General features: G+C 47.7%; 1 protein-coding gene across 1 annotated transcript in view; it reads left to right on the top strand.

Moving 5' to 3' along the window:
* The window catches only part of Drc3 (dynein regulatory complex subunit 3), a 44,378-nt gene extending 18,085 nt beyond the window's left edge, over positions 1-26,293 (top strand). Inside the window, exons 7-14 of the mRNA XM_021177334.3 lie at positions 4,602-4,721; positions 5,329-5,441; positions 7,440-7,614; positions 14,565-14,696; positions 17,575-17,645; positions 19,014-19,137; positions 23,930-24,061; positions 24,366-26,293. Coding sequence (XP_021032993.1) covers positions 4,602-4,721; positions 5,329-5,441; positions 7,440-7,614; positions 14,565-14,696; positions 17,575-17,645; positions 19,014-19,137; positions 23,930-24,061; positions 24,366-24,479 — 981 coding nt within the window. The 3' untranslated portion in view covers positions 24,480-26,293. The remainder of the gene's footprint in view (positions 1-4,601; positions 4,722-5,328; positions 5,442-7,439; positions 7,615-14,564; positions 14,697-17,574; positions 17,646-19,013; positions 19,138-23,929; positions 24,062-24,365) is intronic.
* Positions 26,294-26,494: the final 201 nt, after the last annotated feature.

Here is a 26,494-nt window from a genome sequence, read left to right as displayed (position 1 = left end):
CTGATTCTTCTGCCTCAGTTTCCTAAATGCTGGGATTACAGATATGTAGTGCCTGGCTCTGAGATTTTTAATTCTGAGAATTATTCATTTATTTTATGTATGTGAGTACACTGTAGCTGTCTTCAGACACACCAGAAGAGGGCATCAGATCCCATTACAAATGGTTGTGAGCCACCATGTGGTTGCTGGGAATTGAACTCAGGACCTCTGGAAGAGCAGTCAGTGCTCATTAACTGCTGAGCCATCTCTCCAGCCCTAGTTCTGAGATTCTTAAATCCAATGGTTATGGTGACACACTCCTGTAACCCCAGACTTTAAGAAACTGAGGCAGGAGGATCAATAGTTTGAGGCAGCCTGAGCTAGATTCAGGACATCCTCGGTTACTCTAACCTCATCTCAAAAAATTAAAGACCAAGCAAGCAAACAAGCACTGCCTTTAACCCCAGTCCTGTCTCAGAGCAGGTTCTGACAATGTTCCCCTCTTGTAAACCCTTTTTACCTGAGAAAATATCCATTTCTATGGGTAAGTCGGTGTGCTGATGAAACAGTTATAAGTAATGAATCATAAAGAATTTTATTTTAAAACAATTCTTTGGTATGCATAAAATCTTACCTTTTGTTAAATGCAGTCGCTTAGTGCTCACTCAGGCCAAGTGTTTGCCACAGGTTTGATCTCCAGAAACAACATTTAAAAGCCACGTGTGAGGGGCTGGAGAGATGGTTCAGAGGTCATGAGCACTGGCTATTCTTCCACAAGACCTGATTCAATTTGTAGCACCCATGGGTGTTCCACAATCTCCTGTAACTCTACCCTAGAGGAATCCAAGGCCCTCTTCTGGCCTCAGTGTGCAGCTTGCATGTGATACAGTGTTACACAGACATCATTCAGTCCAAACACTCACACACATAAAATAAAAATAAATAATCTTTTAAAAAGCCAGGCATGGTCCAGGAAGATGTCTGAGCCAGTAAAGGCACCTGAAACCAATTCCTAGGCCCCACATGGTGGATAGAGAGAACTGACTTCCACAAGTTGTCCTCTGATCATTCATATGTTGGTGTGTGTGTGTGTGTGTGTGTGTGTGTGTACATATAGGCAAAACATTCATACACACAATAAATTAAATGTTAAAAAAAAAAAGACTAAGATCAGGTGCCTTTAATTCCAGCACTTTAGGAGGCAGAAGCAGGCAGATTTCTGTGGGTTTGAGACCAGCCTGATCTGTCTGGGTCATGAGGCCAGCCAGAGCTATGTAGAGAGATCCTGTCTTAAACAAACATTAAATCTTGGCTAGATATATAAACCGCAAGATGCAGAGAAACTTCAATAGTTTTAAGAGCTGATTAATATTTTGATTTTTCTAATTCTCAATGAGAAGAACTGTGTGGAATAAATACATACTATAAAATGGTAGAATTATTATTATTATTTTTTTTTTTTTTTGGTTTTTCGAGACAGGGTTTCTCTGTATAGCCCTGGCTGTCCTGGAACTCACTCTGTAGACCAGGCTGGCCTCGAACTCAGAAATCCGCCTACCTCTGCCTCCCGAGTGCTGGGATTAAAGGCGTGCGCCACCACGCCCGGCTAAAATGGTAGAATTATGTTAGAGCCATTTCAGAAATTGTTGAGGGCTCAGCAAAATAGTTGAGTGTATCCAGTGCTATATAAGCCTGGAGACTTGAGTTTAAGCCCCAGAACCTACATAAGGCTGGAAGGAGAGAAATCACTTACATTGCCCCTTGGTTCATGCTCCTACACATACATATACATCATATATATATATATATATATATATATATATATATATACATATATATACATAATAATAATAGTAATAATAATAATAATAATAAAATCTTAATTTGGGTGGATTCTGTCCTAATCCCAAATCAAAATTCACTTAATGAAACTCTTCAGCAACTCAAATAGCCTTTTCTTCTTTTTTTTTTTTTTTTAAGGAGGGTAAGAGGCATGTTGCCTCTTTTTTTTTTTTTTTTTTTAAGATTTATTTATTTATTATATGTAAGTACACTGTAGCTGTCTTCAGACATTCCAGAAGAGGGCACCAGATCTCGTTACGGATGGTTGTGAGCCACCATGTGGTTGCTGGGAGTTGAACTCTGGACCTTCGGAAGAGCAGTCGGGTGCTCTTACCCACTGAGCCATCTCACCAGCCCTTCTTTTGTTTTTTTGAGACAGGGTTTTTCCATGTAGGCCTGGCTATCCTGGAACTCACTCTGTAGACCAGGCTGGCCTGGAACTCAGAAATCCGCCTGCCTCTGCCTTTAATCCTCTGGGATTAAAGGCATGCACCACCACTGCCTGGCCTCAAATAGCATTTTTAAAAACCAAACATCCTAACATAATACAACCAAAAACTACACTAATGGTACTTATATGCCAAAGGACAATGGCAGGAAAATATTTAAAGTATTTTCTGAAATTAAACAATTATGTTTCTATGACAGCAGGAAACTTATGTACAGAAAATACCATTTCAAGTCTGATCAGGGGAGGGGGGTGGTATCTGGCAGCATGGTAGGTGACAGTCATATACACACAAGGTATGGTAGATAACAGTCATGTGCACACAGGGTATGGCAGGTGACAGTCATGTGCACACAGGGTATGGTAGGTGACAGTCATGTGCACACAGGGTATGGTAGGTGACAGTCATGTGCACACAGGGTATGGTAGGTGACAGTCATGTGCACACAGGGTATGGCAGGTGACAGTCATGTGCACACAGGGTATGGTAGGTGACAGTCATGTGCACACAGGGTATGGTAGGTGACAGTCATGTGCACACACATATCTACAAGGTATGGTAGATAACAGTCATGTGCACACAGGGTATGGCAGGTGACAGTCATGTGCACACAGGGTATGATAGGTGACAGTCATATGCACACAGGTGTTGCACTCACCTCGTCCAGCAAGAAAAAACGCAACACGGTCGGATGCTTCTCAACAGCCTTTTTTATTTTAGGAACACCTCCATGCTACGGGGGAACCCCGGAAACCCCGGGAGGACTGCTTATATACACCCCAGCACTGGGGAGAACTATGTGTCCTCCTGGGATTGGTCAGTCTGTCGGCACTTTGATTCGTATGCACCCGCTTGGGAGGGGTTGGTGCCAGATTCGGGCTAGTGCCTGCGCAATGGCGTTGTTTACGGCGCCGGTGTACCGGAGGCTGGCGCCATCTTTTAGGCGCGCGCGGCTGCCTACACACAGGTTATGGGTAGGTGACAGTCATGTGCACACAGGGAATGGTAGGTGACAGTCATGTGCACACAGGGTATGGGTAGGTGACAGTCATGTGCACACAGGGAATGGTAGGTGACAGTCATGTGCACACAGGGAATGGTAGGTGACAGTCATGTGCACACAGGGTATGGGTAGGTGACAGTCATGTGCACACAGGGTATGGGTAGGTGACAGTCATGTGCACACAGGAAATGGTAGGTGACAGTCATGTGCACACAGGGAATGGTAGGTGATAGTCATGTGCACACAGGGTATGGGTAGGTGACAGTCATGTGCACACAGGAAATGGTAGGTGACAGTCATGTGCACACAGGGAATGGTAGGTGACAGTCATGTGCACACAGGGTATGGGTAGGTGACAGTCATGTGCACACAGGGAATGGTAGGTGACAGTCATGTGCACACAGGGTATGGGTAGGTGACAGTCATGTGCACACAGGAAATGGTAGTTGACAGTCATATGCATGTTTCTACTCAGAACCAAGACTAAAGTGAAGTCATACAGTACAGCGCAATCAAGCAAGGCCAGAACACTCGAGGTTCATTATACACTTGATTTTAAATGAAATTTTGGTCATCGTATGTTCAGAAAGCTTTGTCAATCGTGTGTGTGTGGGGGGGGGCTTCCACATTCAGTTACTCCATCCAATATGAGACTGCAACCCTTAGCTTAAGAATCTGAGACTAAGGTGTTAATTTGAAACACAACATCAGCTCAGAAGCTTGGGTGTATTATGCCCTTTAAAAAGCACAGGACAGAGGCTAGGGGTGGGTTCAGAGGCTAGCTTTCACCCTAGCATATGTGAGGTCTTCCGTTATATTCCCAGCACTGGAAAAAAAATCGCAGACCAGCCTAGCATCTGCAGTACCAAGACCTGTGCTCAGACATGAATACTGGGAAATTCCCATAGCACACATGGTCTACATCGTGTGTGTGTGTGTGTGTGTGTGTGTGTGTCCTTTAGAGAATGAGTAAAAGTTCAGGAAAGCTGAACTCTGCCAAGCAGGCCCTGAACCTCCCCACACTGCACTGCTTGATCTTACACTGGTGCTGGAAGGGGCAGCCCCCACTGCTTCCTACAACATGCAAGGGGCACTTTCAGGCTGCCTCAGAGCAGGCTCTTGAGGGGGGAGCCCTCCAATTCCATGACTCCTCTAGGCTTAGGTTGCCCGGGAGTAATTAGGCATTCTCATCTCCAGGGCCTCTGCCTTTCCAGGCTTTTACAAAACATACCTTCTAACACATCGGCCATACTTAGGGATCCCACGGGTGTGTGGCTGGAGGGACCAGTTCTCCTCTGGTAACCACACCATTCCTGTTCCTGGGTAAGAGAGAGACGGCGAAGATGAAACATCAGTACAGCATTGATGAGCTGAAGCACCGAGAGGCACAGTTGCAGATCAAGCTGGAGGAGGAGCAGGCCAAGCAGGAGAAGCTGGAGGAACACAAGGTACCACTCAGACAGCTGGCTGGCCTGCCTGGCCTAATCAGGACACAAAGCTACCACAGAGTGCTCTGGTCACATTAAACAATGATTCACAAGGATCCCCAGGACCATAAAACTCACAAAGCAGCCACAGGAGCTGACACCACTCCCTACCTTGCTCAGCCCCGATCACAGTCTCCAGGAGCCATTCCATTTCATCCCAGTCCCCACTCCCTACCCCTGTGCTTAGAGATTGTCCTCAAAACACTTGGTGCCAGTGGCTCCCTTACTTATGACCCTCAAGCTGTTTCCCAGCCCATTCAGTAACCCTTTGGCCTTCAGTTCTCTGTGGTCCTCAATTTGTGGCTACACCTTGCTGGCCTCCCTACTACCAACTCCAGCTGCCTTTGGAGCAACACAGAGCTGCAGGTCCCTCCTTGGAAACAACCTGCACCTGTATCTTCTGTACCTCTCTGCATATCCCCTCTGGGCCTGGGACAGCCACACACTTACCTTCCTGGGAGGGAGGGCCATAGCTCAGGTTCAGTGTCCCCCTGAAGAATCCTTGGCTACCTCAACCCTCACAGAAGCCTGGCTCTGGGTCACCATGTTTGGCTATTTGAATCCACAGATGGCTTTTGTTGAGCACCTGAACGGCCCCTTCCTGTTTGACAGCATGTATTCCGAGGATGTGGAGGGCAACAAGCTGTCCTACCTGCCTGGTGTTAGAGAGCTCCTTGAAGCATATCCTTTCTGAGTCACATGGCTGCCTTTTGGGGTGCAGATTTGGTTCACCTACCACCAGCTCACCATGGGCAAGTTCTTCCTATTCGGGACCTCAGTTTTCCCATCATTCATGTGAGACCTCACAAATCTCAGCTGGCTACATAAATGCAAAAGGCCTTTTCAGTCAGGCCAGCTGGGCTTTGTGGAATAGTGCTGTCTAGATTTCTGAAGGCACATTGAGTGACAGAGGCTGGCTGGGCCTGCCGTGCCGGCAAGCTGGGTTTTCTGAGGTGGAAGTAGAGAATGCATTTCTATGTCAAGGATCTTCACTGGCTATATGGCTGCACTTGGTCCACATCCCCTTAAGCATCCCCACCAGGTGGCTGCCATTAGTAACCCCAGAGGTTAAGCAATTTGTACGGGATCATTCATCTGTGCGGCCTGAGAGCTTGCATTTGTGCCCTAGTTGGTCAGAGCCCGAGGAGGAAACAGTCAGCACTTGTTATACACAGTGGCAGTGGTCATGACAACCAAACCCTGTCCTTCAGTGGTAAGCAGGAGACTGGTGGGGTTGGGGGTGGGTTGTACCTGAGGGCTGAGAATTGAGACAACCAGTTCAGATTGGTCTGTGGGGCCACCAACACTAGTGTCAGCCTCCAGAAAAATACAAAGATGAATCTCTAATAGAGGAAGTGTTATTTGGGAATAAGCTATGAAACGAGAATTGTAATTTGGGAAAGATGAGGATTCCCTAGGGATAAAAGGTTCCTACATTGTGTGATGTCTACTGCACTGTGTGATGTCTACGGCACTGTGTGATGTCTATGGCACTGTGTGATGTCTACCGCACTGTGTGATGTCTACGGCACTGTGTGATGTCTACTGCACTGTGTGATGTCTACTGCACTGTGTGATGTCTACTGCACTGTGTGATGTCTACTGCACTGTGTGATGTCATGGTGTCAGCAGCAGTCATGGGGTATGGTTGGTCCTTTTCCTGTCTCACAGATCCTTTTCCAGGCTGGCTGACCCTGTGATGGCTCCTGCCATACACTGCTCCTGTGTTAGTGTATCTATGGCCCTCCCAGCTCCTTGGCCAGCTTTGGTGAGCTCCTAAAGGCAGAGCCCAGACCTCAGTGACTGCATTGAGACTTTCTCAGTGGGTATCTACCCAGAACCCAAACACTGAGAGAAGAGTGGGGCAGGGCTTCTCCTTGCTGGCCACCTCTCTTCCTCAGGGACCTATACTCTTGGCTTAAGCACTGTGAACCTGAGAGATTTGTGGAAAAGCATCCACTGTCCTGAACACATTCCCACAAGACCCTTTCCAAGGACTTGTTTTTGTTTTTGTTTTTGTTTTGTTTTGTTTTGTTGTTTGAGACAAGGTCTCACTGTTATAGCCCTAGCTAGCTTGGAACTCACTCACAAAGGTCCCCTGCCTCTGCCCCATGAATTCTGGAATTAAAAGTGTATGCCACCACACCACCCTCCAAAGGACTCTGTGGATGCTTCCTCCATGCCCTTAGTTGAAGTAAGGGCACTGAGGCCCAGAGAGTTCACTTGCTAAGGTGGGTCCCAGAAGCAGCATCAGAGCCATAACTTGAACCTAGACCACCTAGTTCCTCTCTCAGCTCAGATGAACCACAGGGCAGGCCCCTCCCAGAAGGGCCCTTCTGGGTGTCACATCAGAGACAGAAAGAGATAAAAGTACTCTGACTCATTGCCCTGGCCACACTGCTCCTAGCTCTTCCCTGCACCCCAAGTCCTCTGGAAGTCTCTTCTAGGGCCGTTCCCCTGATCCCCAGTTCCTTAGGCTGCAGGTAGAGAAGCCATGACCATCAATTCTCCAAACTGCAATCTCTGCTTCCCCGGCTTCTCAGTTTCTTCTTCTGTCCAAAGGACCACCTGTAGCCTCCACGGTGTTCCCATGGCGTGCTCTGCAAGCAATTGTCAACATATTTGTCATCATCCTAGTAGCTTGACCTTGAGCCCCAAGCTTCCTTAACAGCCACTTACTTACAAGGACAAGTTTGTCATCATCTGCCTGAACATTTTCGAGTATGGCCTGACTCAGCAAGAAAAACGGAAGGTAGAGTTAGACACTTTCAATGAGTGCATACAGGAGGCCATCCAGGAAAACCAGGACCAGGGCAAGCTCAAGGTTGCCAAGTTTGAGGAAAAGCACTTGCTGGTAAGTTCCCTTGTCTTCTGCCAGGGTACCAGGAGGGGCTGCAATGTCCATGTCTTCTGATGGTCCCTGAGGCCTAGAGTCTATGTCCATGTGTTAAAGATCACAACTTCACCAAATGGCACCACACACAGCTCCGCTGAGCCAGCACAGTGGCTCTCCATCATATCAGATACCCCTAAGATTCAAGGTCACCTCATCTCATCATCAGTGTTAGCAGTGGTATCAGCTGTACCACTACCACAAAGGTGATATTGATGACACCCTAGGCTTTCTTTGGTTCAGTTATCCAGCAGGCATTTCCAAGACCCACTCTTCCTGACCCCTGGCATGCTGAAGTTATGATACACATGCTCCCAGTCCTTAGCAGCTCCCACCTTGTAAGGTACACATCCCTGGGCTGAAACCTTCCTTACCTAGGTAAGCAAAATGGTCAGGGATGTCCTAGAGCTCTGGAAAGACACACTTCCAGAGAAGGGCCAGGAAACTTTAGAGATTCCTGGGGCCCTTGTCCCACCAGAGCAAGCAGCAAGCTTGAAGGCCCAGTGTTCAGGGTCCAGCCAAGTAGGAGTCATTTGAAAGGACTTTTGGTTGTTTGTTTGCTTGCTTGTTTGTTTGTTTTTCAAGACAGGCATTCTCTGTGTAGTCCTGGCTGTTCTGAAAATCACTCTGTAGACCAGGCTGTCCTCGAACTCACAGAGATTCGTCTGCTGTGATTAAAGGCAAATTGTGCCACCACTGTTATTTTTAAAATGAGTTTTACAGTTTTAAGTAGTAACAGTAATGCTGCTTTTAGAGATAAAGCCTCACAGTATTGCCCAGGATCACATCAAATTCCTGGATTTAAGCAATCCCACTTCCTCAGTCTCTCTGTGCCTGGCCTGGTGGAGTCACCTATAGCACAGGTGGTGTTCTTAGTGTTAATGGTGTCTGGTACTAAAGATAGAGCCTGGGACCTTCCATTTACTAGACAAGCACTCTGCCTGAGCAACACCTTCAGCCCTTTTTAATTTTCTCATATTCTTTATTTAATGCTCAGAGTGTCAAGATGAGGGCCAGCCCTCAAAGGGGTGACTATGTAATGGCAACAAGCAGACAATTCCGGCTGAGCCTGGTGGACTGGGCATGTAGTACCAGGCACTTGGGAATCTGAGGAAGGAAGATTGTAAATTCAAGGCCAGCCTGGGCAACTTAGTGAGACCCTATCTCAAAATAAAAAGAAGAGCTGGGTGTAATGGATGGCTTTTTGTTTGTTTGTTTGTTTGGTTTGTTTGTTTGGTTGGTTTTTGTTTTTGTTTTTTTGTTTTTTTCAAGACAGGGTTTCTCTGTGTATCCCTAGCTGTCCTGGAACTCACTCTGTAGACCGGGCTGGCCTCAAACTCAGAAATTCGCCTGTCTCTGCCTCCCAAGTGCTGGGATCAAAGGGCGTGCGCCACCACACCCAGTGAGTAATGGATGCCTTACATCTTTAATCTCAGCATTTGAGATGCAGAAGCAAGTGGATCCCTGTTAGTTTCAGATTAGCCTGGTCTACATGACAAGTTCTAGGGCATCTAGGGCTGCATAATGAGACCCTGTCTCAAAAATTAATTAATTAATGAAAGAGGACCAGGGATGTTGTAGAGTGCTTTCCTACCACGGAAAGACTGGGGGTTTGTTTCTCAGTGAAATACTCACGCACAGACACACCCCATGTTGCAATTGGGTGTAATATGTTATTCAGATAGGTGCTTTTCATTTCTGATCTCACTAATATCTTCCCTGGCCCAAGCTACTCTCCTGATCTCTCAACTTCTATTCCTTACTCTACTGTGTTATCACTGATGCTCAAGCCAGGTTACCAGAACACTGGGATCTTGGAAGAACCAAGGGAACGGATATTGAAGGAGGACTTCACATATTGTGTTCTTGGATGTATGATCCTTAAGCAATATCCTCCCCACCACATTTGGAGAGTCCTTTTCCTGGGATGATGGGAAGCTAACTGAAGACAAAGAATACTAAGTCCTTCATGATTAATATGCATGTGACAGGCTAGGGCCTAGATGTTATCATTCTCATATGGCTCTGATAAAGCTCAGTCCAGACTCTTAGAGTGAGAATGGACATACCCATCCCAAAGACATACAATTTAGAGCATTCCCAGTCCATTTACAAGATTCAGAGGAGCTGGGCATGGTGGTACATGCTGTGATCTCAACACTTGGGAGGCTGTAGCAAGAGGCCTGATGTGAGCTGAGGTCAGCATGGACTTCATAGTGAATTCCAGAACAGCCTAGGACACAGGAAATTTCTGTCTCAAAACAGGGAGCACCAAAAAGAGATTAGGAACGAGAAGAGCTAGAACAGAAGTGTGTGTGTGTGGGGGGGGTATATTTAAAATCATCCTCGAGACCCTTTACAGTCCTGGAACAAGGGGCAATGGTCACAATATAATGTTGGGATACTGAACCTTTATAAAGACTTACAGACACTGGACTGGGCTCAGGGAAGGAAGACGGCCAGTTTTAGTGGACTTGATGCACTGAGCTTTACTTCTGATGCTCTGGGTAAGTAAAGGGAGACACACATTCCCTTCCCCAGAAGCTGAGCTGAGCATTTCTCCTAGAAGTGACAGTCAGGAAGCAGAGGACTCATTGTCATTCACTTTGGGGGATGAATCTTGCCCACACTCTGCCTCTCTGGATCCTGTATTATTTCCTGGTGTCACTTTTGGGGGCAGGGGAAGGGGACCACTCTCCAAGCAGGTGGACAAGGAAAGTGGTACCAGGCTCCACTTGCTCATTATACAAACCAGAGCAGAAGTGGGGTGAGGTGACTTGAAGACATCAGCCATGAGAAGAGAGATTGCTTCCATAGAGAACAGTGTGGATGAGAACAGCTGGAGTCTCGCCCGGGTGCAGTGGAGGAAGGAAGAGCCTTGGGGTGGGGAAACTCCTTGACAGTTATCTTAGAAGGTCATTTGGCAGAGGGGAGCCTGTGTGTCAGAAGAATTGGAAGAGTGGGTGGCTATAGATCACCAAGGCCTAACGAAGCCATCATCCTAGAAATGAGACAGTTTTAGGTATCAGAGACTATTTTTTTTTTTTAAATCTTGAGACAAGTCTTACTAAGTTGTCCAGGATAGCTTTGAGTTTGGAACCCTCCTGCCTCCATCTCGAAGAAGCTGAGATTGCAAGCCCTTGGCACCATGGCTGGGGCAAAGCAGAATTCTCTTTAAATTTTTAAATCTATCTATCGTGTGTGTGTGTGTGTGTGTGTGTATGTGTACGGCACGCATGCATGTGTGTAGTGTGTGTTTGCATGTGTGTAGTGTGTGTCTGCATGTGTTACTAGTGCATGCATGCATGGCACAGCATCAGAGAACAGCTTTTAGAAGTCGGTTCATTCCTTGCACCATGGAATCCAGGGCTCAAACTCAAGCTGTCAGGTCTGGGCAGCAAATGCTTTTACCCTTTGAGCTGTCTTCCCAGCCCAGAACTCTTAATTCATTTTAAATTGTAGGTCTTAGTGAAACGCTAAGGAAAAGCCTGTTTTTCCCTCAAAAACCTAGTCAAAGGGCAGGAGATGGCTCAGCAGGTAAAAGGCACTGGCCCTGAAAGCCTGACAACCTAAGTTCAGTCCTCCAAATGCACATATCAAGCTAGATGCGGTGGTGTGCCGCTGTAATTTCAGCACTCCTGTTGACAGTGGGAAGCAGAGAGAGAGGATCTTCCAGAAACCTTAGGGGCAGCTAGCCTAGAGTGCATAGCAGTGCTTAGAGTGCATAGAGTGCATAGCAGTGCATAGCAGTGCATAGAGTGCATAGCAGTGCATAGCAGTGCATAGAGTGCATAGAGTGCATAGAGTGCATAGCAGTGCATAGCAGTGCATAGCAGTGCATAGCAGTGCATAGCAGTGCATAGAGTGCATAGCAGTGCATAGCAGTGCATAGAGTGCATAGAGTGCATAGCGTGCATAGAGTGCATAGAGTGCATAGCAGTGCATAGCAGTGCATAGAGTGCATAGAGTGCATAGAGTGCATAGAGTGCATAGCAGTGCATAGAGTGCATAGCAGTGCATAGCAGTGCATAGAGTGCATAGAGTGCATAGCAGTGCATAGCAGTGCATAGCAGTGCATAGCAGTGCATAGCAGTGCATAGCAGTGCATAGAGTGCATAGCAGTGCATAGCAGTGCATAGAGTGCATAGAGTGCATAGAGTGCATAGCAGTGCATAGCAGTGCATAGCAGTGCATAGCAGTGCATAGAGTGCATAGCAGTGCATAGAGTGCATAGAGTGCATAGAGTGCATAGAGTGCATAGAGTGCATAGAGTGCATAGCAGTGCATAGAGTGCATAGAGTGCATAGAGTGCATAGAGTGCATAGAGTGCATAGAGTGCATAGAGTGCATAGAGTGCATAGCAGTGCATAGCAGTGCATAGAGTGCATAGCAGTGCATAGAGTGCATAGCAGTGCATAGAGTGCATAGCAGTGCATAGAGTGCATAGAGTGCATAGAGTGCATAGAGTGCATAGAGTGCATAGAGTGCATAGAGTGCATAGAGTGCATAGAGTGCATAGCGTGCATAGCAGTGCATAGAGTGCATAGAGTGCATAGAGTGCATAGAGTGCATAGCAGTGCATAGAGTGCATAGCAGTGTGCTGCTGCAGAAACACGAGACCCTGCCTCAGCAAGGGACAAGGTGGACCAACTCATGAAGTATCCCGACCACAGTGCGCTCTCTCTCTCTCTCTCTCTCTCTCTCTCTCTCTCTCTCACACACACACACACACACACACACACACACACACACACCCTTTGCTGACAGTGGAAATGAACAATTTCAAAGGAAGACAATGTGTGACTTCCGGCTTATCTGGAGGCACTTGTTATTAGGATTGACCTCTGTCTGTGAACTGGACAAATCCCCAGTTCTTGTCCAGCCACTTCTTTCCTGACCTTTCTTCCCTGGCCCCTGATACATTAGGTTTGGGAGACCTATATGCCTCCATTCACACCTTCTGAGGACCAGGCTGGGGCCTGACTCACCCTCAAAACAAGTCCCGCAGGTCATGGACCCCGCTAAACCTGACTCAGAGCGCCCTGCCTGTATCTCAGCCCACAAGAAGCTGTCCTATAAATGGTGCATCCGGTTGGAGAGATGGCTCAGTAGTTAGGAGCACTGACTGTTCTCTCAGAGGTCCTGAGTTCAATCCCCGGCAACCATATAGTAGCTCACAGTCATCTGTAATGGGATCTGATCCCCTCTTCTGGTGTGTCTGAAGACAGCTACAGTGTGCTCATTACAAATAAAATAAATACATCTTTAAAAAAGAGAAAGAAAGAAAGAAAGAAACAAACAAACAAAGAAACAAAGAAACAAAGAAACAAAGAAAGAAAGAGACATAGCCCATCGTAGGCCCAGGTGCACCCGCTCAGGGTGTTGAGGCACGATCTAACTTTGGGAGCTTCCCAGGTGCCTCCAACGCTCAGCCTAAGTTGAGGCCACATTGTAGAAGTTCCCAGGACACACAGCTCTGAGGGCTCCAAGTTTGTTCCTCACAGCTGCCCTCCTACAGTTTGGTCCAGTTCTTCCTATTCATCTACCCCATTGGGCCTTGTTGTACACACCTGATCTTCAAGCCCAGGGATGCGTGTGCAACTTTCCCAAGTTTACCTGTCCTTATATGGGTACACTACATAAAGCAGGTGTAGTCCATGCCTGTGATCCTAGCACTTGGGAGGCAGAGGCAGGAAGATCAAAGTTTAAGGTCAACATTGACTACACGGTAAGTTCAAGGCCAGCCTTGAATACACGAGACCCTATCTCAAAAGAAATAAGCAACAGTCAAAAGCAGGGCTGGAAGCTTCCTACAAGATAATATGATAATACATCACTTCATGCTGGTGATACGTCCTGAGAATTATGTCACTAGGTGGTTGTCACTGTGGGAACACCATGGCATTGTTAGGTGGTTGGAATCTCTGAGCACCACTGTCTGATGGAGCCACTGTCATCCATGCAGTATGTCACTGACTGAGACATCATTGTGTGGCAATGATCATACCCGACTGGACAAGTGTGTGAAGCTCTGAGAACATGGCTGTGGTTAGTGGAGATGTGATTTGCTGATAAAGTTTAATTTACTTTGTTTCTTTCTAAGGTTTTCTTTTTTTCCTTTTTCTTTTGTGTAGTTTCTGAGTTTTGGTTTGTGGGCTTTTGACACGGGGTCTCATTCCAGCCCCAAACTACAAATCTTAGGCTGGCCTCAAACTCCTGATCCTCTGTTTTTGCTCTCTCTGCCTCTCCTGGGGTTACACGCATGTGCCATCATGCCTGCTATGAGTCTTTATTTATTTATTTATTTATTTATTTATTTATTTATTTCTGTTTTATGTGTACAGGTGTTTTTGTCTGCATGTGTGTCTGTGCCCTGCTTACATGCCTGGTACCCAGAGAGGCCAGAAGAGGGCATCAGAGCCTCAGGAACAGAATTTACAGTTATGAGCTACCATATGGGTGCTGGGAATTGACCCTAGGTTCTCTGGAAAAGTAGCAAGTGTTTTTAACTGCTGAGCTATCTATTCAGCCCTATGAATCAGTTTTTAAAGCTTGATTTGCACAGACTGCCCCCAACCTTGGCTCCCATCTCTCCCGATAAGAATATCTTCCCTCCTCCTGGCACTGTGAAAGAACCTGGCCCATAGGAGTTTCATCTTCTTCTTCCAGGGAGGTAAGGGTAGGTCTGAGTGCTCTTTTCATGCTTGCCACTTCCAGGTGCCTTTGTATACAGTGTGCCAGAGCAGCAGGCAGCGTCCCCAAAGCTGTCAGAGCTAGCACATGGCAGGCTGACACTTGAACTTGGCCCTTCACCTCTAGACTCTTTAAGTTTTTACCCATAAAACCAAATCATCACTTTCTACTACACAGTTAACTGCTGAGTCCCTCCAAGTGCGGATTTCTATTTGTAGAACTTAAATGCCATCCGGGAAGAGACTGATCTGCCCAACATCGAGAAGAAGCTGACGGAGTGCACTGAGAGCATCAGTGAGCTGTTCAACACACTCATGATCCTGGAGATGCAGCTGGTGGAACAGCTGGAGGTAGAGTCAGACTGGCATATATCCAGGGGCCTCCGCATGCAGCTGCAGAACCCTGCAAGCACGCCCTCCACAGGCTCCTCTCCCGTGTGTCCAGTGTGACCCAGTGGACACACAGGAGAGGACTGGACAGATGGAGACTGGTGCGTCACTAGCACTCACTGGCCAAATGGCTTAGCAAACATGAAGAGTTCCAGGCCAGCGAGAGAAAAAGGCGAACGGTGCCTGAGGTTGTCCTCTGCCTTCATCCAGGGCCACAGGCACATATAATGTGTACACCCCACCATATAATTAACATGAGCATGTATACATACTCATATGTGAGTGCATGCACACACACACATGCACACACACACCACAAAATCACCTTTTACCAAAATTATTAAAATACATTAAAGTCAGGGGCTGGGTATAGCTCAGTGCTTGCTTAGCACAGACAAGGCCCTGGATTCCATCCTCAGCAATGCAAAAGAGAGGGGGTGGGGTGAGGAGGGAGAGGAGACAGGAGGAAAAGGAACACACTGCTCTCTTTGCTGCCTCGGAAAGGATCCTTGTGGAGAATGAGAGGTGAACTCAGTCCTCTGAAAATCTCCCCTCCTCCATCCTAGAACAGGCTCAGCAGAGTGCAGATTTCTTATTAGACCCAAGGGGAAGTTCAGGAGCTTATAAGACAGGTGGACCTGCACAAAGGCTCAAAGGCGACAAAGGCTCATCAGTGCCGCAGCCTGTGCCTGCTGTCTCGGGGTGGGCGATGTCGGAAGGCTGCCGCTTGGCCCCGACTTGGGAGAATGAAAAAGCCCAGGCATCTCGAGAGCATCTGTGTGCCAGGGCGACTTGTGTGTGTGCACGCAGCCAGGCTGGGGGCTGGACGCTGCATGATGAATTGGACCTCCTCAGATGCTGCCACAGCCGGGCCAAGAGCCGGTGCCTAATCAATTCCTCACACATCAAATGGCACTTCCTACGCAGAATGGATCTGCTGTCGCACAGCACAGCAGCCGCTCATTTCCCACTGGGAACTGCTCTGCTCAAGTACTGCAGAAGCAGTGCATGCAGGGGAGGGTTGCTACGGGCTTCCAGTCCTTTCAAGCAGGGAGATTATTTTCAGTGGCCAAACACTTCTCAGGTTCATGCTCTCATCCTGGCCATGTTGCCAGTCACCTGGTCACCTGAAGCTGGAAGATTCTAGTCCGTGCTTCCAACAACCTTACTTGTATTCATCAAAATGCTGTGCATGAGCGAACTAGCATGCGTGTGTGCGTGCACACACACACACACGTGAGAATGGGCTCATTTGTACTGCATACAGACAGGTTTTGGGCTCCTGTGATGTCCTGCATCTGTGCTGAGGGGTCTATGAAGGGTCAGGAAAACGTCCTCCAGAGGAGGAGGGTTCCTAATCATGTTCTTATTACTCTCTCAACAATACTGAGATTTGTTTCGGCCCCAAGTGCTCTGCTAAGTACTAGGGACAGCAGTTAGTTGTTGGAAGTCTAGGGTGACTGTCAGCACTTACCCAAGCTCCTGGATCTGCCAGATATGTGGTAAATCATTATGCATGATATAGCTCATTTACCCCACCTGCCACCATGGTACTACATAGAAAAACTGTCTCAGATGTGAGGAAGTAGAGGCCGAGAGAGATTAAATGAGCTCTCTGGAATAGAGCTGGCTCTCGAAATTGCTCTCCGTTGCCCTTGTGGAGAGAATGGGTAGATGCTGCTGAAAGGCCTAGAAGGAAGGGCTTCATTCAGGGAGGAGGGGGTGTGGCCGGGATATTTGGTCCTGGAGGAGGCAGCTACATGGGCAAGAGGCCCAGGACAGGGCTGGCAAGATGGTCCTGCTCAGTGGAGAAAGGTTCTTATCACCAAGTCTGATGACCTAAGTTTAATTCCAGGGACCTGTGTGGTAAAGAAAGGACTGACTCCAGCAAACTATCCTCTGACCTACACATGTACACACACACACACACACAAAGAGAGAGAGAGAGAGAGAGAGAGAGAGAGAGAAGTATAAATTAAAAAAATAAAACAGCCGGGCAATGGTAGCGCACGACTCCAGCACTTGGGAGGCAGAGGCAGGTGGATTTCTGAGTTCAAGGTCAGCCTGGTCTACAGAGTGAGTTCCAGGACAGCCAGGGATACAAAGAGAAACCCTGTCTCAAAAAAACAAAAACAAACAAACAAAAAAAACCCAAAAACAAACAAACAAAAAACTCACCTAAGGGCTGGTGAGATGGCTCAGTGGGGAAGAGCACCCGACTGCTCTTCCGAAGGTCCAGAGTTCAAATCCCAGCAACCACATGGTGGCTCACAACCATCCGTAATGAGATCTGACTCCCTCTTCTGGAGTGTCTGAAGACAGCTACATTGTACTTACATGTAATAAATAAATAAATCTTTAAAAAAAAAAAAACCCACCTAAAACCCAGTGGCAGTAGCCATAGAGATGGCTCATTGGTTAAAAGCACTTGTTGCTCTTGCAGAGGACCTGACTTTGGTTCCTAGAACCCTCATGGCAGCTCTCAAAGTTGGTAACTCCAGTTCTAGAGGATACAATGCCTCTTTCTGACTTCTGTAGGCACCAGGCAGGCACATGGCACACACACATACATGTAGGCAAAATATTCAAATGCATACAATAAGTAAATCTAAAAAAAAAAAAAAAGCAGTAGTGACAACATGAACATTCAAGGGGGTGGTGAACTGAGACTGGAAAGCGACAGAACTCGGGAAGCGGGTGAGGGGCAGGGGCAAGGGTCAGCCCTTAGCCATCTGTCCTACAAAGGCAAAGAGGGTGGTATTTGCCTTTAAGAGTCTGTGATTTGAGGTGGTGCAAAGGATGTTGAACACACATTGACTCTCTTTTATATCTTTTCCAGGAGACCATAAACATATTTGAAAGAAATATCACTGACTTGGTGGGACTATTTATTGAAAATGTCCAAAGTCTATATCCTTTCTGTGACAACCCCTACCTTACCCCATGGGAAGGCACCATAGGCTCCTGAGTTTGTCTTGGCCTCTAGAGCAGCTGAGGCAGAAAGAAAGGGCAAGTAGGTACTAGTCTTGGGCAAATAAGTGGTAGCTGCAGGCCAAGCCCCTTTTTGCTCCTACTACACAGTAAACTGAGATAATACTTTAGATAATACTTCATTCAGTTCTTACCCAAAATACTCCTAGCCCACTGATTTGCAGAAAAGCCTACACCCTCACGCCAAGAAAGTGTTTCCACTTTCCACGGGGCCTAGTTCATAGGCGTCTCCTTGCTGAAGAGAGAGGAATGTAAAACCTACCACTTTCCACCAAGGAAAGAGGCCTCCCTAGGACAGGATGTAGACTTGGTGACCATAGAGAATACTCCATACCAACTGAAGTGTTTTCAACACTCAACATTGGGAGCCTTGCTAGAATGCCAGTTTAGATGCCCAGAGGGACTGCTGTCCAGTAGTCGTGCATGTATTCCCTAAGTAGGTGATGTTCATGGGTGCACTGCCACCTCAGAATCACTGCCTGACCTTTTGTTACAGGAAAACACCCTGGGATGAGGCCACACCCACACTAATAACAGGACAGGTTAAAAAGAGCAAGGCTAATAGTTAAGGTTAGAAACCAACATTTGAAACATGAACAGCACTTTATTGGGGGCAAAGTGCTAAGCTCCACCCAGGAGGAACTCAGGTCTGGCATCCTGGAGCTCAGAGTCCAGCACACGGTCATTGAGGTAGCAAGTGGTGTGCTATGTACGGCATCAGTGGCCTTCCTAAACACTGAAGAAAAAAAAAAAAAAAAAGACTTGCAGGTAGCCACAGGAGCCAGGTGAAAGAAGAGACAGTCCATAGCAGAAGTAGTGTGTGAAAAGGCCCCAAGAATGGGACTAAGGGAACAAGTTTCCAGATGAGACCCTCAGGCCATGTCAGAGACTGGAAACCCCCAGCAGCTCTAAGCTTAGAACTGGCTACTCAGACCTTCAAGTTTATTTCAGCTGCTGGAGGAGAAGGAGGAAGAGATTATGGGGGACCAGTGAGGTCTTCAGCAGTGTTGGGAAGCAGACTGAGGATCTGAGGTGAGCTGGCCCTGGGGGACAGGAATGACCTAGTATGAGGACAGGAATCACATGGGGACCTGACGATGCATGTGAGTGACAGCTTGATGGCTATGATACCTCTTAGCACCTAAGGGCAGGTCTTGAACCCTTAGACTCTAAGACTTAGAGACTGGTGTCTCTAGTAGGGCTGACGTGGCCTTGTTTGTCAAAGGTCACCTTATTTGAAGGGCCACCTGGCTTGCTCGGCCCCCTGGCTTTAACTCACAACTGCAGGATTGCTCAGTGCCGGGACCTGGAGAACCATCATCATGAGAAGCTCCTGGAGATCGCCATCAACACCCTGGAGAAGATCCTCAAGGGCGAGATGGACGAGGACTTACCCGATGACGTGCGGGCGGTGAGTAAGGGTAGAGGGGCTGCGGGCACGGGGGACATCTCGGGGGCACAGCAAAGAGATAAGTGAAATCCAGCCCTACCCAAGGCTCGTCTAAGCTCGCCAAGCTCCTGGAGGCTTCCTTCCTTCCTTCTTGACGAGACAGAAGCCTGCTTTGCAGGACTGCTGACCGTCGAGCAAGGTAAGCACAGTTGGCGTCAGGATGGCCAGGTGGTTATCCCAAGCTCCTTTCTATGGAGTCTTCCGGCACAGTTACAAACAGAGGTAACGGTCAACATTTTCCCTCAGGAAGCTTAATGGAGTGTTGGAGAGCTGCAACACTGGTACGCCCACGAGCCTCATGTCAGGTCCGGCACCAGGCTACACCAGTTTCCACCAGGACAGATAGTCATAAATACCAGGGACCCATGTCTACACCTAAGGAGGCATCTATGAGTCTACCCTGAGCTCTGGCAGCAGCATGTGGATGCCTTAGGAAAGGGCTTCAGGTGGGCAAGAATGGCCACAGGTCCACATACTTGCCCTCAGGGGCCTGCTTTTGTTGGTACCCTACTTAGTTTCTCAGCTGCTCCACATCACTGTGCTACCACCAGGCCATGGTCCCCGTGCCCTCTGCCTGCCTGCTGGCTCCTTGCTGCCTTCTTACAGACCATTTTCCATATGTAGACAGGTAGGTCCACTAGAACCCCACACAACACAATCCTCACCCCTCCCTGCCCGCCATGATCGTAGAGTTCCTTCCCACAGGTCTCAGACACTCTGGACTACCCCTGCCTCCCTTGGCAGTCCCACCCCAGGTTCTGATGCTCACCCATCAGGCTTGCTCCTTTCAACAGACATTCTGTCTTACGGTTTCTATCGCTGGGATGAAACACCATGACCAAGGCAACTTGGGGAGGAAAGTGTTTGTCTGGCTTACACGTTCAGGTGACAGCTCCATCCCTGAGGGAAGTCAAAGAAAGAAGTCACACAGGACAGGAACCTGGAGGCAAAAGCTGATGCAGAGGCCATGGAGGGATGCTGCTTCCTGGCTTGCTACTCATAGTTTGCTCAGCCTACTTTCTTATAGAACACAGGACACCAGCCCAGGGATGGCACCACTCCCAATGGGCTGGGCCCTCCCCCATTGATCACTAATTGAGAAAATGCCCTACAGCTGGATCTCATGGAGACATTTTTCTCAGATGACGCTTTCTCCTCTCTGAAGACTTTAGCTTGTGTCGAGCTGACATAAAACTAGCCAGTACACAGTCTGTCTGGCAGACACGCTCATTCCTCAGTCTCTATGTGCTTTTCTCACTCTTGCCATTTAGACCTCTGCTCAAGTGTTAGCTCTCCGGAGAGGCCCTCCCTTGGTACCTCTTAAACTACTGTCCCTCGGTCAGAACCCATCAGTCCGGTTAGAAGCTCATCACAGTTCTAAAGTCTGCTTCATGATGATTTGTTTCTGCAGCTATTTAGACTGCACATAGACTTGTGAGGGAGGGCAGAGGTAGTCTTCTCATCTGTGCCAACAGGAGCCTCCAGCACAGCAGCCAGGGATGATCTTGGAACTAGGAGGATGAAAGCATGTGTTCACTAAATATTTCCTTTGCCAGGAGCTGGGCTGAGCTATGCAGATAGAAGGTCAGCAGCTTTGACTCCATAGCCTCTGTTCTGAGACTAGGACCAACACCCAACACAGCAGCAAGATGCAGGGCCACAGTCACACCAGCCTGTTCTCCCTAAGCTACTTAGCCAGCTCACTGCTGAGGATGCAGGAAACTACCCTGCCCTAACCAAGAAGCAAGTCTCCCCTGAGAGGTTCTGAAGTCTCTGACAGTCCTCATGGGATGGTAGAGTCCCTAGGTCTACGTCCAGGTGAAAAACATCACTGAAACATGCTCGCTCCCTAGGGACGATAGCACATAGTAAAATCTGGGCTCCAGAGATGTCAGCAGAGAGGCAGGCCAGTTTTCCCTCTCACCCAAGTGGCCCTGTCTGGTACTATAGTATCGGGCAACAAAGTTTCTTCGTTAGAGGATTACCACTCTCCAGCCTGTTGGCCACATACGACCTCATTTCCTCACCAAAGGAAGCACCGTTATCACGTGAGGTGATGGATGAGAACACTGGACAAGGCAGGCCATAGATTTGAGTTAGGAATGGCACAACCAGACAAGAGTCTGAATTGTGTGTCTCATCTGATAAACAGTTCTGGGCTTGTAATTGTAGTGAGCACCACAGCCTTTCCTATTCACAGCAGGCAGGCACTTTGTGGGTGCCCATGGCACTGGGCCATGGGGCTCTGCCTCTCTGCTGAGAGAGTCTTAGACTCACTAGCAAGGCTGGAATAGATTATTGCCTTCAAAACATAATAGGGAACCAGCCTTACAGCACTCAGGAGACAGAGACTTTCCTGTCAGCCCAGGACAGGAAAGCCAAGACATTTCAAGACTCATCTCTTCTAGGACTGTGGCAGGACAGTCAGCAACTGAAGATGGGGCTTGCTGCTTGGAGCATCCAGTGAACTAACCTCCAAGCTGAGTATGAAGTCTCCAAGAGACATTTCAGAACCTGAAAGTGGGCGTTAGCTCTTCCTTGCTCTGTAATTTCCATTGCAACCTGGGACACTGGTTGGGACATAAGTGCTGTTATACTTAGTGCTGGCTGGCACTCGAGTCTTTGGTGGTGAGTGGGAGCATGTGTGGGTGTGTATACATGTGCAGTGTCTGTGCTTCTTGCTGCCGGGATAGCATCTCAGGCATAACCTATGACCTGGAATAATCCTGACATCTTTAGAAAGTGTGTCCTGTAGGTAGCTGTTTTCAAGAGAATCTTTCAGCTGGGCAGTGGTGGCGCTCGCCTTTAATCCCAGCACTTGGGAGGCAAAGGCAGGCGGATTTCTGAGTTCGAGGCCAGCCTGGTCTACAGAGTGAGTTCCAGGTCAGCCAGGGCTATACAGAGAAACCCTGTCTCAAAAAACCAAAAGAGAATAAAGAAAACCTTTCAAAGTTGCAGGAAACGTTTATTTCTTTGAGGTACCAGCCCTGGTTGATACAATGTGTCCAAACTGAAGAGTGAATCTGCTTTTTTAAATGACCTGACCTTGGCGGTGGCCATTTAGTAACAGTGTTTTATTCATTAGCCTAAGTGGATGTGTTCTCATCCTGGCAACGGCATCCTTCCTTGAACAAAGAAAGGTTTCAGTGAAACACTCTAGCAGAGACTTAAGGTCAGACCCTTTTAAAGTGCTAGTCTTAATGATAAAGTTTGCTCTTTTCTGAGCTATTTGAAGCTTAAATATTGCATAGCTTCATGCCTGTGCGCCATATTATGAACTAGTGTTCAGTTATGCAGACTCTTAATTTGTGTATAATAAAATGTTATTTACTATATAACACTGTAATAAGGAGGCAGAGTTTATGGGAAAATTCATATTATCTTTGTGGCTTGTTTAAATATACTTTAAAGCTAAAGGTTCAAAAATAAAAGATGCCTGTTACTAGGTCTCGGGACACTTTCTCCTGAGCACCCTGTAGGTCAGGTTTTCGTCTTCTGATCCTTCCCAGAGCCTGAGCCTGCTGCCTAGAGTTGGAAGGACCTGAATGGCTTCCTGTCGTTTCTATGGTGACTGTACTAATCCATTGCCCACATCAGATAGCCTGGCTTTTCTCACATGACATTCTGTGGCAAACTAACATACAGAGTCTGTGGCCAGTAAGTTGAAGAGAGAGAAGGCAAGAGAGAGAAAATCTGTTGCCCACAGAACTTTGTACAGCATTCAGGACACCCTGTTGCCCCACGAATCTTACTTTGGGATCCTGGATGTATTTGATCAAAAAAAATCTTTCCTTGTGTAGGAACACTAACATTTCAGAATCAGACAGATCATATTTTTAGAGGGTATTAGGCTAAGTGATGCTATGAAAAATGAAGCAAAACAAGAAAGTACTGTTGTGTATCTCTCTCTGACTCAAAAATCCAAATAGATTTTAGTGCATTGGGATTTTAGATTTTTCTGTTTTGTGTTCGTGTTATAAAAAGACAATGCATATATTCAAAAGTCAAACCCTGCAAAACCTGAACCCCTGTGCACCTCAGAGAAGTGGTGCTCCCCATGTATGCTCTACCTGCAGTTTCTCAACAGAGGACACACAAGTCCTTTGCCAGTTTTGTTTCCAAGTAACTTGGGCTCAGAATGGAGCACTGCTTTCTCAGACCCTCAAGCAAGCTTCCCTTGCCCCTGACAATGACTAGGCTGCATTTCCCCCATTCCAGCCAGAGTCTGCATCTAGAGCCTGCCATGCTCACTATAAGGTGAAGAGTTGTACTAGCTCTCTATAAGGACCAAACAGTGCCAGGAACAAGCCGAGGCAAACCAGACCCGAGTGGAAGCAAAGCTTGATTCTGTTTATGGGAGAAGTAGCGGAGACATAGGAGATGGACACCTATCAGCATACAGGGCCCAGGGTTAGAACAGCCGGATGGAGACCCTCAGCCAGACGTGACTGGGCAGAGGTTTAGGACTACCTAGAAAGAGGCTTGTGACAACTGATATCCCTAGTAAGGCTGCCTTGGCTAGCCACCTGCCATCTCCCTGGAGAAAACATGCTTTTAATGAGGACTGCAGCACTGCACCTGCCACAGCTCAGGTTGGGGAGCAGGCTGTCGTCTGATGAGCTGGCACAAAGTGACTGATAGAGTATGGGCTCTCTGCTAAGTGTGTCCCACAGTCTGGGAACTCCCAGGGGCCTCTTTGTGCTGGGGACATAATAACACACGTGATCTCATTTGGACCGTCTCACTTTTCCAGCTTTTTGTTGACAAAGACACAATTGTTAATGCTGTTGGGGCATCACATGACATCCACCTCCTGAAGATTGACAACCGAGAAGATGAGCTGGTGACTGGAATCAACTCTTGGTGTGCACATCTAGTAGACAAGGTGAGTGATGAATGCCAAGCTACCTGGCTGGCCGGCTTGAGTTTTCTCCAGTCAGAATGTGCTATTTTTCATGAGAAACGAAATAGAGAAAAGAAACAGAGGTAAAGGTTGTAGAATTCTGCAATGCAGGTGATGTGGTCCAGTCATTCCTCATTGTATCTGTAACCCCTGCCTCAGAGAGAGACCAGCAGTACATGTCAGGGGTGGGGCTCTGAGTTAAACATATTCCCTCTGTCTCTTGGGCCTCAGTAAATGATGTCAGCTATCATAGGCACTGCACTCTGGTTTTCCTTTCATTCCCCAGATTCACAAAGATGAGATCATGAGGAACCGTAAGCGAGTGAAGGAGATCAATCAATTCGTCGACCACATGCAGAGTGAACTGGACAACCTGGAATGTGGAGACATTATAGACTAGGTGTCAGCCATTGCCCCTGAGAGTTATGGGATTTCTTTCGTTCACCCCTCTCAACACTGTTGGTAATAATTCTCAATATAGAGAAAATTATATAGAGAAAAGGTCTGGTGTCAGTATTCTCTTAGAGGGAGATCACGTATGAGCAGATCTTAAACCATACACACACACACACACACACACACACACACACACACGTCTGGGTGGCTGGCAGTCGGCTAGAGGCGTGGTTATGGCAGAACACTAGCCTCGTGCTCATGCTCTTCTGCTGGCTGTGGCCGTCATGAGCTGCAGGCATTATCTTTCCCAACTCTGGATGCTGAGGACCAGGGAAGCAAGAAGCTGAAGCTCCCATGCACCCATGTGGAAGATGAGTGGAAACACGCATGTGCATGCCTTCCCATCACGGTAACAGACTCCACTCGCAATCACCTTATGGAGTTTATCCTTGATCTTAGTTGCATAGGGTCCAGTCCATGATCAATTGGTACCATCATGGCAGGCGCACACAGAGCAAAATGACCCACTTCATAGCCAAGAAATGAGATGAAGAGGAAGGATTGGGGTGTGTGTGTCTCAGAATCTCCTTTGATAGCACATCCACAATGACCCAAAGATCTTCCATGAGGCTCTGCCACCTAATAGCAAGACCCAGGGGCATTGGCCTTTGACACACAGGCTTTTAGGGATACAGGGTGACTTCTCCTGGGGAGTTTATTTCTACTTTCCTCGGGTAGGACAACAGACCAGAGAAATACTTCCATCCAAGTCTAGCATGATGGCCAATGGGCTTAATTAGGACTACTTGCAGAACGTGAGCAATCTGCAGGCAGAATCTTGCCTTCCCTCTAGCAATTGGTAACTGCTTATGTACACCCTGGGGAGGGCAGCAGCCTTAATGGCTCTTTTCTCTTCCCATGAGGGAATTGTTGTTGGGCCAGACGTGTGAGAAAGGAGCTTCAGTTGGGGAAATGCCTCCATGAGATCCAACTGTAAGGCATTTTCTCAATTAGTGATCAAGGGGGAAAGGCCCCTTGTGGGTGGATCATCTCTGGGCTGGTTGTCTTGGTTCTATAAGAGAACAGGCTGAGCAAGCCAGGTGAAGCAAGCCAGTAAGGAACATCCCTCCATGGCTTCTGCATCAGCGCCTGCTTTCTGACCTGCTTGAGTTCCAGTCCTGACTTCCTTGGTGATGAACAGCAGTGTGGAAGTGTAAGCCGAATAAACCCTTTCCTCCCCAACTTGCGTCTTGGTCATGATGTTTGTGCAGGAATAGAAACCCTGACTAAGACAGTCCCCACTGTGGAGTGGGTCTTCAATCCAAATGGAACATAGTTTTTTGTACCCGTGTATCCTGCCACTCTTGCACCTGTGCGGATCTTGCATAGATGGCATCTGACAGCCTAAGACATGAGGCCCACAGCTGCACAGGACCCTTGATGAGAATTCTCCCGGCAGCCTGCCCAGTGCCCCAGCCAGCATGAGCCAGTCGGGGAGGAGCTTCCGGTTCTGGTTCTGGCATGCAGCCAACAGCAGTGGGAACTGTGTGTATTGTGTGTGTGCCTAAGAAACCTCCCCCACAAACAACTCGGGGAGGTAGCCCACCCCGGCACTGGAATTCTTATTCAACAACCTTATGTCTTCTGGGTGTGCCTTCTCTTACTCACAAAGGTGCCTTCTGAGTTGACACTCCTGTATTTGGGGGTTTTGTTGTTTGAGACAGGGTCTCACTATGTATTAGCCCTGGCTGACCTGGAAGTAACTCTGTAGACCAGGCTGGCTTCAAACTCAGAGATCTTGCCTCTGCCTCCCAAGTGCTGGGATTAAAGGTGTGCAGAATCATGTCTGGTGTTGCTCCTGTTCTGTTTTTTTCTATATAGACACAGGCTGTTGCAGGAAGTTCTCAGCCACTACACTAGGTGGCACTTGTGCCTTACCTAAGTACAAAATTCTCCACACTGTTCACAGATGTCCCCTGGCCCCTGGCCCCTGCATGGGCTGATTTCCCATGTGTGTGC

This window comes from Mus caroli, unplaced genomic scaffold, assembly GCF_978045245.1.
Source record: "Mus caroli unplaced genomic scaffold, Mus_caroli_1 scaffold_13, whole genome shotgun sequence".
NCBI classification, from domain to species: Eukaryota; Metazoa; Chordata; class Mammalia; order Rodentia; family Muridae; genus Mus; species Mus caroli.
This window is presented reverse-complemented; position numbering and strand designations above follow the sequence as displayed.